The sequence below is a fragment of the Chroicocephalus ridibundus genome, chromosome 8 (assembly GCF_963924245.1).
Source record: "Chroicocephalus ridibundus chromosome 8, bChrRid1.1, whole genome shotgun sequence".
In the NCBI taxonomy this organism is placed as follows: domain Eukaryota; kingdom Metazoa; phylum Chordata; class Aves; order Charadriiformes; family Laridae; genus Chroicocephalus; species Chroicocephalus ridibundus.
The window spans coordinates 18,604,151-18,620,757 of NC_086291.1; the positions used below are offsets into that span (position 1 = coordinate 18,604,151).

Below are 16,607 nucleotides of genomic sequence, written 5' to 3' on the forward strand. Positions count from 1 at the left end.
CCTTAGCAAGACAAGGCAGAGGGAACCCATACTCCAGCCCTTGCTTTAAAACAAAAGTGGGAAATAGAAGGGGAAAAGAAAAAAAAAAAAAAGGAAAAAAGTACTTTTACACTAAATTTGATCAGTTTTCACATTTTTGTTCTTATAGTGCATGTGTGAGAGTGGTGGTGGTACGGCAATAAATCCTTTCGTGCTGCAGCAGGAGACTGCGGGGAATGGCGGGCACACAGGGACACCCCAGGTACACCCACCAGGTTTTCCAGAGAACTTGGGGTCCAGGTACACGTGGAAGCCACCACGCAGCTTCTGCTGTAGGCAAAACCAGCTTCCAGCTGGGAAAGAAGGCACCAGAGAAACTAGACCGTGTAGAGTGGGAAGCGTGAGGACACGTGGATGAGAGCCGCTGCTATTTGTGAAGCGAGGGATTTGGCTTCAGGTTTGGGCCCCTGGCTCTGGTGATGTTCCCTCCACCACCAATCCTCCTTCCTTGCCTCCAACTCCAGAATGTGAACACCCTCTCCTCGCCTCACCTCTCTGAATTTCCAGACGGCTACAGCCAGCAAAGCCGCCCCCTTCGCCTCAGCATCCAGCCGTGGAGCGGCAGCGGCGGGCTCAGGCGACGCGTGCCGTGCAGCTCCCCTCGGAGCTACGGGAAGAACACCACGCAGCCTGCCGTGTTAAAAAGGAACATTTTATTGCAAGAGATTACAGACCCGGCACTGTGGCCAAATGCTTCCATTACATCAAAATTGCTACCCAAGCATCAGGCAACAGCACCTACAAAGCATGGTGGATTGAAATATATCATAATGCAGTCAGCTCTTTAAATAAGCACCACCGTAAAAAGACCTTTTTTTAAAAAAACAAAGTCAAAACTATATAAACCAGTATTTTTTTTAATATGAAACTAGTGTAAAGTATCCAGGACATTAACTACTGTGATAAAGAGTGGAAAAGTCTGTTAACCATAGTGCTCAACTAAACAGGCTTCTTTCACAGTCCCTACCACTTAGCTAAAACCAAGTACTTGTTACTCGATGTTAATTTTTCCACCTTTGTTCAGCGCCAACATTTATCTTCTGTAGGTTTTCAGAATCAGGTAGAAGATTTAACAAATAACCCCTCTTCAAAGCACTATTGACATGCAGGATAATCCAGAACCACAACCGGCCCAGAAAAAGCCCTGGTGTCAAAAGAGCTTTGCAGAAAGAGATCTCCCCGTCTCAGCGCCGTGAGGCTGACCTTCCCAGACTTGGGATGGACGCGCTTCTCTGAGCCCCAACTCATGACTCGCGTTCCTCCCGTGATCCACTTACCTCAAAGACCTTGGCGATTTCCCTGAGTGCGGCTGAAAAGGCAGGATTTTGAACAGGTACATGCTCAAACACGACAAGCCTGGCCCAGGACAAACCCCAGCTGTCACAATCCCATCTTTGGCGCTCGCTATCCCTCCCCAATGGCTACCGTTCGCTATTGCCTGGACTGTGCCTTCTCTCCCAGGGAGAAGAGTCAGCAGCTCACTGCCTGACACTGGCTGGCTGAGCCCTGAGGAAGCAGACGGTGGGTCTGCGGGCAGAGCTGGAGCACCTCGGTTTGTGGGAGCAGCCCACCCAGTACAATCCACGCAACCCACACGAAGCAGCACATGGCAAACAGGAGTAAACGCCCAGGGATCTTTGCGAGCCAGCATTTGTTATCCACTTGCCTCCACCTCCCATCTTCCACGCATCCAGCCTGAACACACTGCCACCTGGCAGCAGCTGCCACAAACGCTTTAAAATCGCCTTCCCAAGGTCCTGCAGAAACCTCTTTTCAAGCAAGGCCAACAAGAGTTTTTATTTTTTCCAAGATTATTGGAAACATTTCTGGGACTAGGGGATACAGGTAATCACCTTACAAAACATGGAGGGCGGTCTTCTACTATTTCCCAGGCTTCTCTACGCATTCTGGAAATTCCTTTGTCATTTTCCAGAGGCTGCTACTTAAAGAGAGCTTTACCAGAAACTAGGGCAACTCCAGGAACACACAAGATTGTGATAAGGAACCCAAATCAACCAAACACAAATGATGACGCCACTGCAGCTGTCACCCCAAAGCAATCTAGCCAACGCGGACAGACGAACCCTCCAGTTCATATGTGCAATTCTGGAAGTGCAGCCCTTCAGCACAGACTGCCATAGAGCCTCTCAAGCCATACATCTCAAAACATGAGATTCATATGATAAAGTGACTGGTTTAATTAACTCTCTTCTACCAGATTATTTAGAATCTCTATAACTCTGCAAAGGGGGATTTATATCTCCTTGTAGGTAGTGACAGAATATCTGCATTTCCGAACAACAGAAACCGAGAAAACACACAGCCCCACTTGAGACCTAGCAGCTAAAGAAAGCTTAAGGCTATCCTATCATTATTTTTAAAGATCATTCAGTCCATATCAACCATATATGCAATTAATTTAGTAATCAGAAGAGTTCCAGAACTTCTGTATGTGCTTCAGACGCTGTTGTCCCGGCTGGGGCGCCAGCAGGGCAGGCAGCTCCAGCGCAGGCACCCAGTAAGTCCCGCCACCAGAAACTGCGGCTCCGCATCAAAGGAGTCACATTTGGGAAACTAATCAGGCCTAGACCTCCCTGCTCCTCAGACACAAACTTGCATTTTAGCATTACACAAAGCAGCTCACTGTTGGGGTTTAATGAATTAAATAGAGTAAACTAGTTTTTTTATCATGAACCTAATAAGAGTTTTTTTGCTACTGCTAAATTCTGCACAGTATGGCTTCACCTTAACAAGCATTCTTAGCAATACTAGTTAAATATCATTTGCACTTAATTCATTTTTTTCATCTGTTAAACAGCCACAAAATATGGTGCTCTCACAAGCACCTTTTTTTGGTGAGAAGGGTAAACAAGCACTCTATTAAAGCATTACAAACATTCAAGGTGATTTGATCACTTCCCTCTATTCTGTGTCAACACATTGCTGTAAATCTTCCATTTTCACAGCATATAAAAAAATCCCAGAATCATACACAAGTTTAGTCTTCATACACATTTGTCTGCAATACACTTCAACATCCCAGTTATCTTTCCTAAAATCTCTAACATATTTTTTCCTTCAGCCTTTAAATGTACTGATGTAGATCTTCCAGTTAGAAAAAAAAAAAAAAAAAAAGAGGAAAAAAAGGAATAAATGTTGACAATAAAGCTAAAGTTATCTGTAGCAACCTGTACAGTAAAACACCCAATAGCACTAATTTAATGACATCCTTGACAGAGCTGGCACGGCCTTGTCTGAGGACTCTGTCCCGCACAGCTGCGTATTTTCAGCCCATCTATTTTACCAGAACGTTAACGAGCCTCATGTCATGTCTTAACTCTGAACTGCGCACATACAGGAAGACAGACATTTACTCATATTTTCCACCAATCAAGTGTAATGCTTCCGTGAACAAGTCAGTTTATTGCAAGTAAATGTAATTTTACTTAAGATCATGAGAAGATTCTAATCTCAAGCAAGACAAATAAATTTCACAAACTTAATTCACACAATGCAAATAAATGCTTCACATTATAGACATTTAGATTTTCTTTAAACCTTTTTATTTAGAGATTTTTCTGGTAAGGAGATATACCATAGGAAAGCAATTTCACTGGCAGTGAGGTATGTATATACTCTACCAAAATACTCCTCTTGTTTTAACTGCTTTTAACTTTATTTACATATAAAGAAAATATCAATGCATATCCTTGGCTTAACTACAGTATCTGTTACCCTATATGAGTAAAATGAAATGTTACTTGCATACAAAATTGATTTGTAGAGGAATCTGATTTGATTTAAACAAAAATCATGTTCTGAAACAGTTTAAATGAACAAACACGATTCATCATGACCAAGACACCTGCACCATATTTCCATCCTCACAGCACATTTATTTCAGTAATTCTGTAAGTAGGTCCTTAGCATGAGCATAGTGTTACAGTTTTCATACATATAATCACATCCAAAACAAGCTCTAAATTTTAAGTTGTAAACATTCTCTTCATATGTAGAAACATTTCAATCTGTGTTCGAATTTTCTAAAATGATCAATCTTTTAAACAGAATTATAAATGAAAACTCTACTCTAACCGTGTAGTGAGCAATGCTTATTAGTACATTTCTACAGTGTTAAATAAAATAGTAGAGAGGCAAACTTCTGTAAGCAAGTCAGACTTTAAGTAAATCATCATAAAGAAACAAACTTGTTAACAAAAAGATGCTTTGTAATAAAGAAAGTTGGACTGAATCTACTATGATACAAAAACATAAGGGTAAATACCATCTTTGTTGACAAGTAGGAGGTAGCATGGATGCACCACTTTATTGTCAGTGAGAAATGCAACTGAAGTAAAGAATATTTCCTTACCACAAATTTCCAGTATTATGTACATATTTGTCTTAGAAATTTGTTTAAACAAGTTTCCCTCCACTTTTTAGTACAAAAAGCCTCATGTGATTTAAAAAAAACACTTACACACCTAGATAGAATAGTACTAATTGCCCTATTTGAATGAAACAGTCTCTTGAACTATGAAGTACATGATATTTAATGCCCTAAGTTGAGTAAATTGTATTAGCAGTTCTCGGTATTATACAAAACACTACATACATACAAACAAAATATAATATCTTATTTTACTATGTAATTCTTTTTGGAATAAACAGAGCCTTGATTTGGGTAACACTGAAGAGAACATGGTTTCTTTGTTTTATTAAAATCTGTCTTTTAAGTATTCATGTGCAACAATTTAAAAATGGCTGCCATACATGTAATGGTCTTGTATTGATAGTGAACACGGTAACTGACAAAAAACATAATAAACCTTAAAAACACATCTTCCACCCTATATAAAATATAAAGACTACTTACTGTAACTGTTAAGTATTCAATTTATTTTGATGTTACTGTAATCCACTTCCTCTATTTTTCTGTCTTTAGCATTTATAAACATAATTTAGTGTAGCAATTTATTTTAAAAAATGACAAAGTATTTCAAATTTACATCCAATTAAAATTTAAAATGTTTCCTTGTTCTATGATGCTGCTTCTGCCATCAGTAAAGAAAATGAAGTTTCAGTAATTGAAGCAGGCTTTTTAAGTAGTGACGTAACTTCAACCATGCCAGCTCCAGTCCGTGGAAGATTTGCGTTGACAATGTGTCGCTGCAAGTGCTTTATCCAGTCTTCTTGAACAGACAAAGGTCCTCGAAAGACCAGACCGCAAAACCTATGCAAATATTAAAATTAGTCCATCAAGATACACCTAGCTCTACTGAAAAATTATAAAAGACAGACAATAAGTGGAAAGCCTTAATTTTCTTGAAGTTTGTTTCTATGTATTTTCACTGAAAACCTTGGTAATTCACTTCACTTATAGTAACTATGACTATGAGCACAAAACCTTTGCAGTTTACACAATTTACACTCTCACATTTTTAACACTAGCAATAACAACCTCTCGTTCTTACGTAAGGTTCTTTTGAAGGACACAATATTACTCAGACACGACCAAATAAGACTTTAGCTAGAGAAACAGTTGGCAACCTCATACCTGATTCAAGTCCTCTTGTTCAAATTAATGAAAATAGGCAACTGTCACCCCGCCCGCCCCCACCCCCCCTTATTATTCAATTTAATCACAAACACATTTACAGGATACAATCTTAAATCTTCTTATGACTAAAATTAGCACACTCTTAATAATGTGTTCTTTCAATTAAAATAACCCTGTGTACCTGCATCTGAGTATGTAAACTTCATCAGCACTATGAGGTAATGGCAGCATTTTTTTCTTGCTTCCAGATCTTGACCTTGACTTCTTTTGCTTACAGTCTAAAGCTAAGAAGAGAGAAATTTCCATATGTGAAAGTAATACTTCGATGAGCGTTAACCAGAGATATTTAGTAAGCATCCCCTATAGCAGCAGTGAAAAGACATCTATCTCCTTGTTATTCCACATTTAATTATAATGTAAATCCAAAACAATTACAGTGTATTCTAAGAACTTTACTGACAAAACACACGAAGCTATTTTTTTAGTTTAGTACAGTACTTGCTCTTTAAAGGACTAGATAATTGACATTCAGCATTACACTGTTGTTTTAGTATAAGCAAGCACCTACTAACCTATTGCAGAATGATACAGAAGCAAGGAACCGTTGGAAATTCCCTTTCATGCATAAAACGCTGTCAAAATCTTGGAACTTGTTTTGTAGTTCAAGTACCATTGTAAGACCACTCATGTTCAACCCAGTTACGACTTGACAAAGCTGTAGCTTTCAGCTAATGCAATCAAGAATTTCCAGTTGGAATAAAACACCTGCCATTTGTCCTTTTATTCTAAGAATTTCAAATGAAGCTTCCCCCTCACTCTTGTCTGAATTCTAATGCATCTTAAAAAAATTATGTATTAATCCTTGGCAGTGGGAGCTGGTATTAGGACATTCGACAGAGATGGCAAGGCCACTTTTTAAATTCAGTCTACGCATTTGAAGCTGTGTATGAAAATAACGTGTGCGCACAGGAGATGCATAGCAAATGGGTTCAGTTAGCATAGAGGTCTGTACCTCCCATAAATACATGTAATAGGAATCTGTAACAAAACCTGGAGATTCTAAGAAGCAGCCAAAGTTGGGGGATGAGGGGATTAAGCTCAGTTAATATTGTTATGATAAAAACAGCTCATAAAGCTCAAGAGAAAACAGGAAGTTGGGGACTGCATGAAGTGAGAAGTGCATCTAGCTACACCCTATTCCAAAACACAAGACACCAACGCTGAAAACTCCCCAGAAGCCTGAAAGACAGTAACAAACTGTATGATACTGAAGCATCTTAACAGTAAAATTTTAAAAGTTGTTACACGTGTCTAAGTTTTTACTCCCATAATATAAAACAGAAGAATAAACCTTAGTATTCTGAAGCGTAAGACATCATCTGGTGAGCCAAACCTGCTCATTCAAAGAACACAGTCTTGATTGCATCCTTCATTTTTCTGATGTCTTCCAAATGAGCGCCTTTCAAGCTTTTACCCTGTAGCCAAACTTTGAACTCGTAGATACACCAGACATTTCCCAATTCCACCCCAGATTTAAAGATTTCTACAGTATCTACAAAAATTAGAACGAGTTTTTGAGGTTCGAAGGTACCAGAGAACTAATCAAACAAGTAGAAAGCAGATACAAACCTAAAAAGACTTTCTTCAGACCTTGGGTCAAGCCATCATTAGGAAGATGAGGCTCAACAGCATTTTTTCTGATGGCAACAATGAAAGCAGTGTGGATATAAAGGCAGTAACCCAAGGTGGCAGGGGAGAGATAGATAGAAATGGCCAAGATAACTTCTGGAAAAGTGAATAGGTAAAGGGTTCTTAATGCTTTATCCTCCCATCAAAAGCACATTCTTCATATAATTAGGAAGAAAAAAGTTAACTATCTTTCAGGCTGTAGGAACTATCAAGTAGTATAAATATTTTACATACCGCAAAATCGGTAGCAACATCACCAGAAATGTAAGCAGATAAAATACTGAAACCCAGACACCCAGTCTCTGAAACCAACTATTTGCATGAGGGGCGACTCATCTGAAGCTGTTATTACAGCAAAAGCTTTGCCGTTGCCGATTTTGCACAACATCATGGGAAGAAGGGAAACATAGGTCAGTATTATCTGAATGCAAACACATCCATGAGCTGCATATGATTTCAGTTAGTTGATGTCAGTTGATATGAGTAAAAAAAAAAAAAAGGGCAAAAAAAAAAAGGCAGACAGCAGGCTCCTTCTAAAGAAGCTCCCATGCATTTGAAACAAGAACTAGCATATTTTCTTCATGTTGGCAAACTTAAGACATTCATTCCCATCAAGAAATTTGATTCTAGTCACATACATCCCAATCATTTCAGAGAGCTTTCACTTTCTTACTAGATTTGAATTGGTCTTCTGCAACAGAGGTCCTGAAATCTAACGGTTTTGTGTGTGTAATCTTCTAAGAAAAAACCCCTCTGAACTACTATGCAACCAAACAAACAGAAACACAAACAGAAACTGCCATAATGTACCAGAAGAGGCAGTTTCTACTCTCCTGAAAGGTACCTTTTCCAAGGACAATGAGAAAACAAGGAAAACAAAAGAATGGTCATCTTCTCTGAGCCATTTATGGTGGAGGCTCCAGAGAGAGAAATTGCAAAACAAAGAACACAGAAAGACATCAAGAAAAAAAATTCAGAGCACTCAATGCATTTTCAGAGTAACTTAGCCAAGATTGGAAGTAGATTTGCCCAAGTAAGAAGCCGTTACAAAAGACAGAAAATACTGAGAACACTAAACCTGTGTTCTGCAAGGGGTATTTTTTGTTCCCTTTGTCTTTCGACCTAGTGACCATAATTCCTTCACATTGTAGGGGGCACAAAGCAGCACAATTACATTTTGAAGTTACTCCAATGAAGCTGGAAAGTAAGCAGTGAACACGTAACATCTGGGTGAAGCTGAGTGAAAACCACAATTCCAACACCAGTTATCAGACATCTGTACCAGCGACTGCCACATAAACTTCATTTTTGTCTATCCAGAGAGTAACAAGTTTAAACGAAGTCACACGCACACAGATAAGAACTCTGTTGATATGACGCTTACAAGCACTTGCCGAGCGTCAAGTCAGTCACACTGCTGCCTCACCCATCAGAAAGAGTAACCACGTTTTGACCAAAACTCAGCTACTGTTCTCCCAATGCCTTTTCTGTGACAAAGCATCATCGCCTCAGAAAGTACAGTTTTAGCACTTTCAAGAGGAGATCAAGGATAGTTTAACTCTAGTAAGCTGAATGGAAGTTGCAGACAGAGGCAGGAACTACCTACCGTTAATGCCTAATCATGGCTATCACAGCTCCCAAACTATCATCCTTCCTTCTCCATAAAGGCCCAATTCTTTTGGGAAGAAGTCTCCTTCCTTCAAGTCTGGCCACCTGGTGCTTCCTAGCTGCTATTCCAAAAACTTTTTGTGAACAACCAGTTACACCACTTTGGATGTAACCAACCTCAGATACGGTGTGACAGACAAACAACCCATTTAAAACAAAAGACAATCAAACTTTGGAAGGATCTCCTTGAGGCACTCAAGTTCAATTTCAGAGCACACTATTTGGAAAAATGTATGCTAGGGAGAAAGGCTGCATATAAAACCCCTTCTTTACCTCTGTGACCACTTATCAAGAAAGACTATGAGCAGACATAGGAAGCTAAAATGAGCATGTCTAAGACAACGTGAATTAGAAAAGTCACAATTAGAGGTCCTTCACACCATGATTATTTGGTCTGAGGTTCAAAATTGAAGTGCATCCATGCTCATTTGCATGCTCCGCTCCTTGATGTCCCCCAACGTGGAACACTTCTCATTTCAGAAAGACTGAAGCCGGGTCTTTATTCAGACTTCATTACTTTTGTCACAGCGCATGTAAGCTAACACAAGTTGAATAATTGCATGCATAAATGGATCTAATTAACCATTTAAAAACACTGCCAATTAAAGAGTAAACAAAAAAGAAATATCTTTCTTGTATATTTATTCCTTAATTTTTCAAATTCAATCACTTGCTATCTATCCTCATCATTGCTGCACAGTAAAATGCATTAAAAAACCCCCTCCAGTAATTTGCTCCACGAAGGATTTTATGGGATACTAAAAATCAGCTCATGACACCGGTTGATCAGTTATAACTGTAACAGCAAAGTCAGTGGATCTCAGATTTCTGCTGTAGCTGCATATGCTTCCGCAGTAAACTTCCCAAAGCTACAATTCTGACAAAGCAATATTAGAAATTATTTGGAAGTGTAGAGGCTGCACAAACCGCTACCTCAGTCATGCTGTTGGCTCCAAGGCCAGACTCCTTGCTCTGTATTTTATTGTTCTCTCCCAAACTTCTGAAAAAGCAGTCTCCATCTACAGAAGCAAAGACCAAAGATGAGAGGGGCAATTCCCAGAAGACGACAGCTGGTAAGAATAGACTGAGTGTGTGAAAAGAGTCAACAAAGAGAAGATGTAAAAAGCCAGGGTGCAAGAGAGTATCAAGAGACTTCGGAGGGGAAGAGAGGCCTAGAGACAAGAAAAGGAAAGAAGCTGGATATACAACTGTACCAAGAAGAGCAAGATGCATTTTTAAGATTTTGCATAGGTCTATCTCATGCTCTAAAGATAATCAAAAGAAAGAATTAAGTTTGCCACATGCTCTGAGAAACACTAATGTGTTGCTATTCATCAAAACAGGTATAAAAAGGAAATCAGCACCTACTAAAGATGAGCGATTAAATCATTACACTGTTCAAAATTGAACTGCATCACAACAAAATAAATAATTAGTGTTCCAGTCAAACACCTGAAGAACATCATGCAAGCACTAATACAAAAGCAAGTTAACTATCCAAACGAACCTAGACAGGCATTTGCTATACAGTGGATCCATGCTGCATAACTACAGGCACAAATTAAGTTTAATAAACACTAACCTTCAACAGCCAACAGCCTAGAAACTTTCACTTCTAGGATGTTTTTCTTGAGTCCAGTCTCAAAATTTACCGTTATGCTTAACTATGTCTGTTATACTGCTAAAACTGTCAAGTTGCATTTGAATAAAAAAATAGGGATAGATTTAACTAAATTTGATCAAATTACTGACTCTGAAAAAGGGCATCTGCTAGAAAAGCAACATGACAATAATCAATAACAAAAACATACACAAACTGAAAAACTGAGCAGAACACTAGTACATAAGCTAATGTAGCACTAGGAAAGGTCTCACTTTGGTGACATGCAGAGATTGTTATAGTTCTCTTACTAAACAGTAATGCCTAGCTCCTGTAACAATTGCCAAGTAAAAGAATTACAGCATTCACGTTTACACACAATTATTTAATTACAACAAGAAACCGAGACAAATATTAACCAACATGATTTCTTTTTGGTAGTTACGTTTACTTTAGAAGATGTAAGAAAAGTTTCATGAAAACAGAAGCAGGAACCTTTGTAAATGTATTCTCATTGTCTCCATACAGGTTCCAGGCTGAAGCCAAACTGAAGACATCTCAAAACTGCAACCATTTTTTAATAAGAAAAACTGAGATCTCTCCAAGAACAACACTCATAGTGAAGTTTATAACTAGTGTGTGCTAGTGAAATCTTGCATTAAAATAATTCACAAAACTTACAATATAAAGTGGAATATCAAATAAAACCACTGTTTAAAGGCATATTTTCTGGTCTACACGCCTTGCATTGAGCTTGCTCAAATGAAAAGTCAATGAGCAAAGTTTACAAACTTCACAGAGTTATAGAAGTTTTAATGGTAATGACAAAGTTCATACAAATATACATTGGTTGCAAATGTTATAGCTAGAACTTAAGCCTCTAAGTCATTGGTTTCAGTGAAAGGCCTTTATGCACACAGTACAGGCTATTTATCCGGCCCAGCTCCAGCTTCTGAGATCAAAAGATATTTTTTTAAAGTTTTGTTTCTAACCTTTTTTTAAGCCTTGTTTCTAATCTCATTTTGTTTTGAACCTAATTTTAAACAAACTTCGAGGTCCAATGATCCAAGACTTAGAAGTTTTCTTTCAGTTCTTTTAAAGAAAGTGGCAACTGTTCCGATGAGTATGCTACCACTTCGCTAGCAAAATACATTTCTTAAAGAAAACAAATATCCCTGAAAGCACCTTAACAAGCTACCTTCACTTATCCATTTAGCAAAAGGGAAGCTGAGGTACAAGGAGCGTGTCCAGGACCCAACCTCTGTGTACTATCCTGTTTGCCAGTGTCTCCTCCATTGCACTGCTGTTAAGATTTCAATACGCAATTTAAACATATAGCTATTGAAAAATATTTCACCAGCACATATCAAAGCAAAGTAACTTACCACAGGGCTAATATCACAGCAGTGGTAAATGAAGTCCACTATCATCATCTTTCTACTGAGTAAATATGAAAACTTTCAGAATCACTAACTAAAGGCATACACTCCTACACATTGGATATTACCACATCTGCTGACTTCCTTCTAAAACTACTTTGTTATAGCATTAACTTCGTACAACGTTAAGACCTGGCAGCCACAGGCCCAGTGTGTAAAAACATTTTTTAGCCTTCTGCAGACAAATCATGAAACTCAGTTTATTTGTCATTCTTGTCATAATGAATTACATCTGCAGATAAAAAAAAAAGGGATTATGCATTTTTCCAAATCATTATGTAAAAGTCTGTGCTTGTTGACACAGAAAACTGATGGTTGCCCTTCTTAATTACTGAATATTCCAGACTTTGTATCTCCAAATTTTCCTCACTATATTCCATCTCTGCTCCCCAATTTGCTGTTGATCATACTAAGTCCCACTAATCTCAGCAATAATCCAAGTAAACTCAGAAATTGCCTACAGCCAAGCAAAATGCAGGCCTCTGGAAAAAGAGTTAAAATATGGAATATTAGAGGAATTTCAAAATGAAGTGTGTTTTAATAAAACACGTTAATAGCAGTGCCAAATGCTGTAACTACACTCACTCCACGTCAGACCAGGTAGTTTTGGGGTTGTGAGCCAAACAAGAAATGAAACCAACTACATACAGTATGTTGTTAGAAATACACAAACCATAAAATTACTTGCTTTTCCTATTTTAACTACATTATTCTTAGTAATTATATGTGCTAGACTGCAAAAATTACGTATTGGTTTGTTGTGGGGTTTCTTTGTTTGGTTTTTTCCTCTCCTTTTTGAGGTACTTTCAAACACTTCATTAGAAGGCCAACTAGCTGGTTTGGAAGTTGTGATATTGTGGGAGAATGAATTTAAGTGACCATCGCTTAGTTTTGCTTACATACCTTAAGTGTTGGATCCAAAATAAATGAGTAAGAATGAAAATCAGACATGAGAGTGGACAACAGCAACATACCTTTTCTTACAAGTTGCTGAAGTTTGATGGCAAATAAATTGTTTACCAGCAGAAGCTTCGAAATTATTTTGAATTAACATATGCTTTTGCCCAGTCTGATGAGGAAAATGTATCATAGACAGACTTGCTTTTACATCTGTAACAAAACATACCTGTCCCAGTCAAAAGTCCAGCACTCTTCTTTCGTGCATAAGCGCGTAAGTGGTTGGACAGGCTAACAGCACTTGTAAACGTCGTATTGCAATGCACACACGTTCTAAGCTTCACAGGCATACCTATCATTCAAAAGAAAACTATAATCCAGTTCTCTCTTCAAAAAATGAAATTCTCAAAGCGTTGTAAAAAGTTTTCTGCAATAAAGATGGTTTAAAATATATTCACTGCATTGACGCAATTGTTTAGTATATTAGAAGGATCCAAGTTAACCGTTATTAGTTTTCCATGTAGTGCTTTAAGCCAAACCATGTTATTTGAAAAAGAACAGAAAGGAGGCAACTTGAGCCCATTAGGCTACTCTGCATTTAATACCTACTATCAAGTTCCTACAGGTCTCCACATTAGAAAGCTCCAATCCCAAAATACAATCCTGCAATTCGAATAGCACAATTCTGTAGAGAAATTTCAGAGCTTGCAACATTTCCAATAAAGAGAATTTTAAGAGTCTAGTTGACAAAGTGGTAATTAAAAGTGTTTTACCCCTACGACTGAAGAGTTCAGTACTAAATTAGGCTGCTGTTGAAGACTTGGATAAAAAGGCGGTAAAACACGCCACTGAACAGCTGTTAGACAAAACATTTTGTTCAGTGCATTTTCTGTTCATTACTTTAGATGCGCAATTGATAGTGAAAGTTAACGATTTGAAGTTTTTTGCTAAAATCTTTGTGCTAAATAAATGATCAACAAAGCAACATGCTATTTATCACAGGAAAACAGTGAAAAAATACTGAACTCCTCACTTACCAGACAAAGAAACCTTTATAACTTATTCCCTGCTCAACTTCACCATAACGTTTCTCCCTTCATTTTACCGAAGATATATTGTTTTGGACAACTAATATTTCAAGTTCTCTACTAATAAATTACTAGAAGAAAAAATAAAAAAGCCCAAACTACTCAGCTGGAAAGCCTCTGTTTGCAGGAAAGAAAGAATCCTATTCTCCAGCAGCCCACAGAAGACATGCTGTTTTTTCAGGCAAGTTATGGAAGAAGAACACCTGGTTGGTAAAAACCTTTCTAAAAACTAAAACCAGAATTAGAAATATTTGCCTTTTTAGGGAAAACAGAAGAATTTCAACTTGATGTTAAATATTTTCTTATTAACTCAACTGGCACAGTGCGTTAGTTGTCAAATTCTGTTACCTCAGCCACAGATAATTACAGGGCCCCATTCGTAACGGTTAGTACTATGCAAGCATATGTTTATTTTTTACCTGGTTGTTCGTCACAACCAAACAGGTGCTAACTTGTATTCAGCGGTAAATATTAAACAGAAAGCAATACACAGTGTCAGGTTTGGCAAGCTATTCCTCCTTTAGCATTGTTTTTCAAATCATTAAGCCTGTCAAAGATACACTTCCTTTATTAAACAATCTCCTCTTAAAGGACAACGACAGACGTCCAGAAGACATTAAATGTAATTCCGTTCCACCTCTACTATGCCATTTTAGAAAGCCACCTTTGTTAAGAAATTGATTGCCACACTTTTGTAGACCCTTAAAAGAACTTCTGAGTACATTGGATTGCTGCTGCTGTTTTCATTTGTTTAAAAGAAGAAAAGAATATAGGTGAAAAAGTACTAGGCACTGCCAGTTTTACTAACCTGCACTGGGTAATAACAAGAAAACAACAGAACCAAAAAAGTCAGGGGTATAAAAATAAGATCCTGCTCCTCAATCTAAAGAATCCTGCAGCGTTATAAAGTGGTGTCCAAACAAGAAAGAGGTAAATGCAAACTCTACGTACACATTAAAAAGGAGGTTGTAAGAATTCCCCAAGACTAGAAATAACTCTTACGTGACAAGTCGGTTAAAAACAACACTCTAAAAACCTGCTCTATTAGTATACAGGGTAGCTAGGAAGCTCATTATAGAATTGTTTCATTAGCACAATTCTCAGTGGACAGGCAATCTCTGTCCGTATCGGTCAAGGGCTGTGCATTAGAAAACTGCTGGCTACAACTATTCCAACAAAGCTTGAACCAGCACAGGTCTTCACTCAGCATAGACAGGCCCTAAGCAAGCATCAGTTTCTCACAGCAGCCGCAATTTTGAAACAAATGAGAATTAATCTATGTTGTAAAAGTATGTTTGCCTAAAACCATCAAAATTACTTGACAGTGAGTCACCAATTTGTAATTTTATGCATTTATAATGGTATCAACAGTTCCGTTAGTTTGAGCAAATGCTGCTTTGCACAAACCTCAAAGATTTGAAAGAAGTAGTTCCCAAACCAGCTGTTTTCATGCCCAGAGACAGGCTTACAAGCCCAAACATTTCAGAACTGTTAGTCTACCAAATATGCATGGACACTTCAACTTCTTATTGCAGGATGTGTCTTCTTCCTTACTGAGGCTCATTTTATGTCCGCTTTGAATTTCTATGCCCAGCCATATGCAGAACAGGAACTATGTTCCAACACAAAAACCCCTCAGTGCTGCTGAGGGGATTTTTCACTTTAGGAAAAACATGTCAGAAAAAATTGCTGTGCTACCTCTTGCAGTGAGTGTCCTCTGGAAATGAAAAAAAGAATTAAATGAACAGAATCCCAAATAAAATACTCTGCACTTGTACATTTTCTATGTATTAAAGGATTCTTTGGAAATGTTGTCAAGACAGCTAGAAACATCTTCTTACCTGACTGCATAGTCAAGTCCATTTTTTGTGGCTGATACATCAATGGACTGTCTTCATTTAATGGAAGAACACATTTCTGAACAAACCTCTTTCTTGCAGTTTGATTATGAATCTTTTGAGGAGAAATATCAGGATTCCTTTCTTCTCCTAACCTCTTATTTTTCAGGAGTTCTATCAGTGTGAGTGACTGATTTTTTTTCCCATCATGTAGTACTGCTTTTGTTTCATCACATTCATTTAGGAAACTCAGCCCTTCTTCCTCCGATGCAGACACAGATGTATCTTCAGTCTTTAGGCCATTATGGTATGCTTCAAGAGGTATAACATTCTGAGATAAAAAGTCATCATTTGATGCAAATTTCTGAGCAACAAACGGTCTGGGAATAATGCGGCGACTGTTCAAAGCCTTTAGGATTTTTTCATACTTCTCTTCATTTTGCATCATCTCATTCAGAACACAGATCGGAGACTTGTGTGCGTCCCACTTGGTTTTGCCAAGCCTCTTCAGGTGTCCTCGCACATGATTAGACAATCCAATTTTAGTATCGAACCAGCCTCCACAGAGCTGACACGTATGCTCAGAGGAAGTTTCAGATTTCTCAATCGCTATAAAGAAAATAATTTTCATGGGTTTTGACAATAATATACAGTTAAACATGACAACAGCAAATCACAAGGACAAGAAGAGAAGCTTTACAACAAGATAAAGCAAGTTTGTTTAGTGCTCAATAAATCCTTTTGTCCCCTTTACTTTATACCCAAATTAAAAAAAAAAACAACACAAAC

At 38.1% G+C, this 16,607-nt stretch overlaps 1 protein-coding gene across 13 annotated transcripts in view; it reads right to left on the minus strand.

Moving 5' to 3' along the window:
• Window positions 1–3,693: 3,693 nt before the first annotated feature.
• The window catches only part of ZNF644 (zinc finger protein 644), a 52,523-nt gene continuing 39,609 nt past the window's right edge, over window positions 3,694–16,607 (minus strand). For 12 of the 13 annotated variants that reach the window (XM_063343067.1, XM_063343062.1, XM_063343059.1 and 9 more), the window contains 3 exons: window positions 15,822–16,427; window positions 5,781–5,883; window positions 3,694–5,272 (listed from right to left, as the gene is read on the minus strand). In XM_063343067.1, coding sequence (XP_063199137.1) covers window positions 5,080–5,272; window positions 5,781–5,883; window positions 15,822–16,427 — 902 coding nt within the window. In that variant the 3' untranslated portion in view covers window positions 3,694–5,079. Of the gene's footprint in view, window positions 5,273–5,780; window positions 5,884–13,121; window positions 13,245–15,821; window positions 16,428–16,607 lie in introns of all 13 variants that reach the window. The other variant, XM_063343070.1, reaches the window with a different exon arrangement.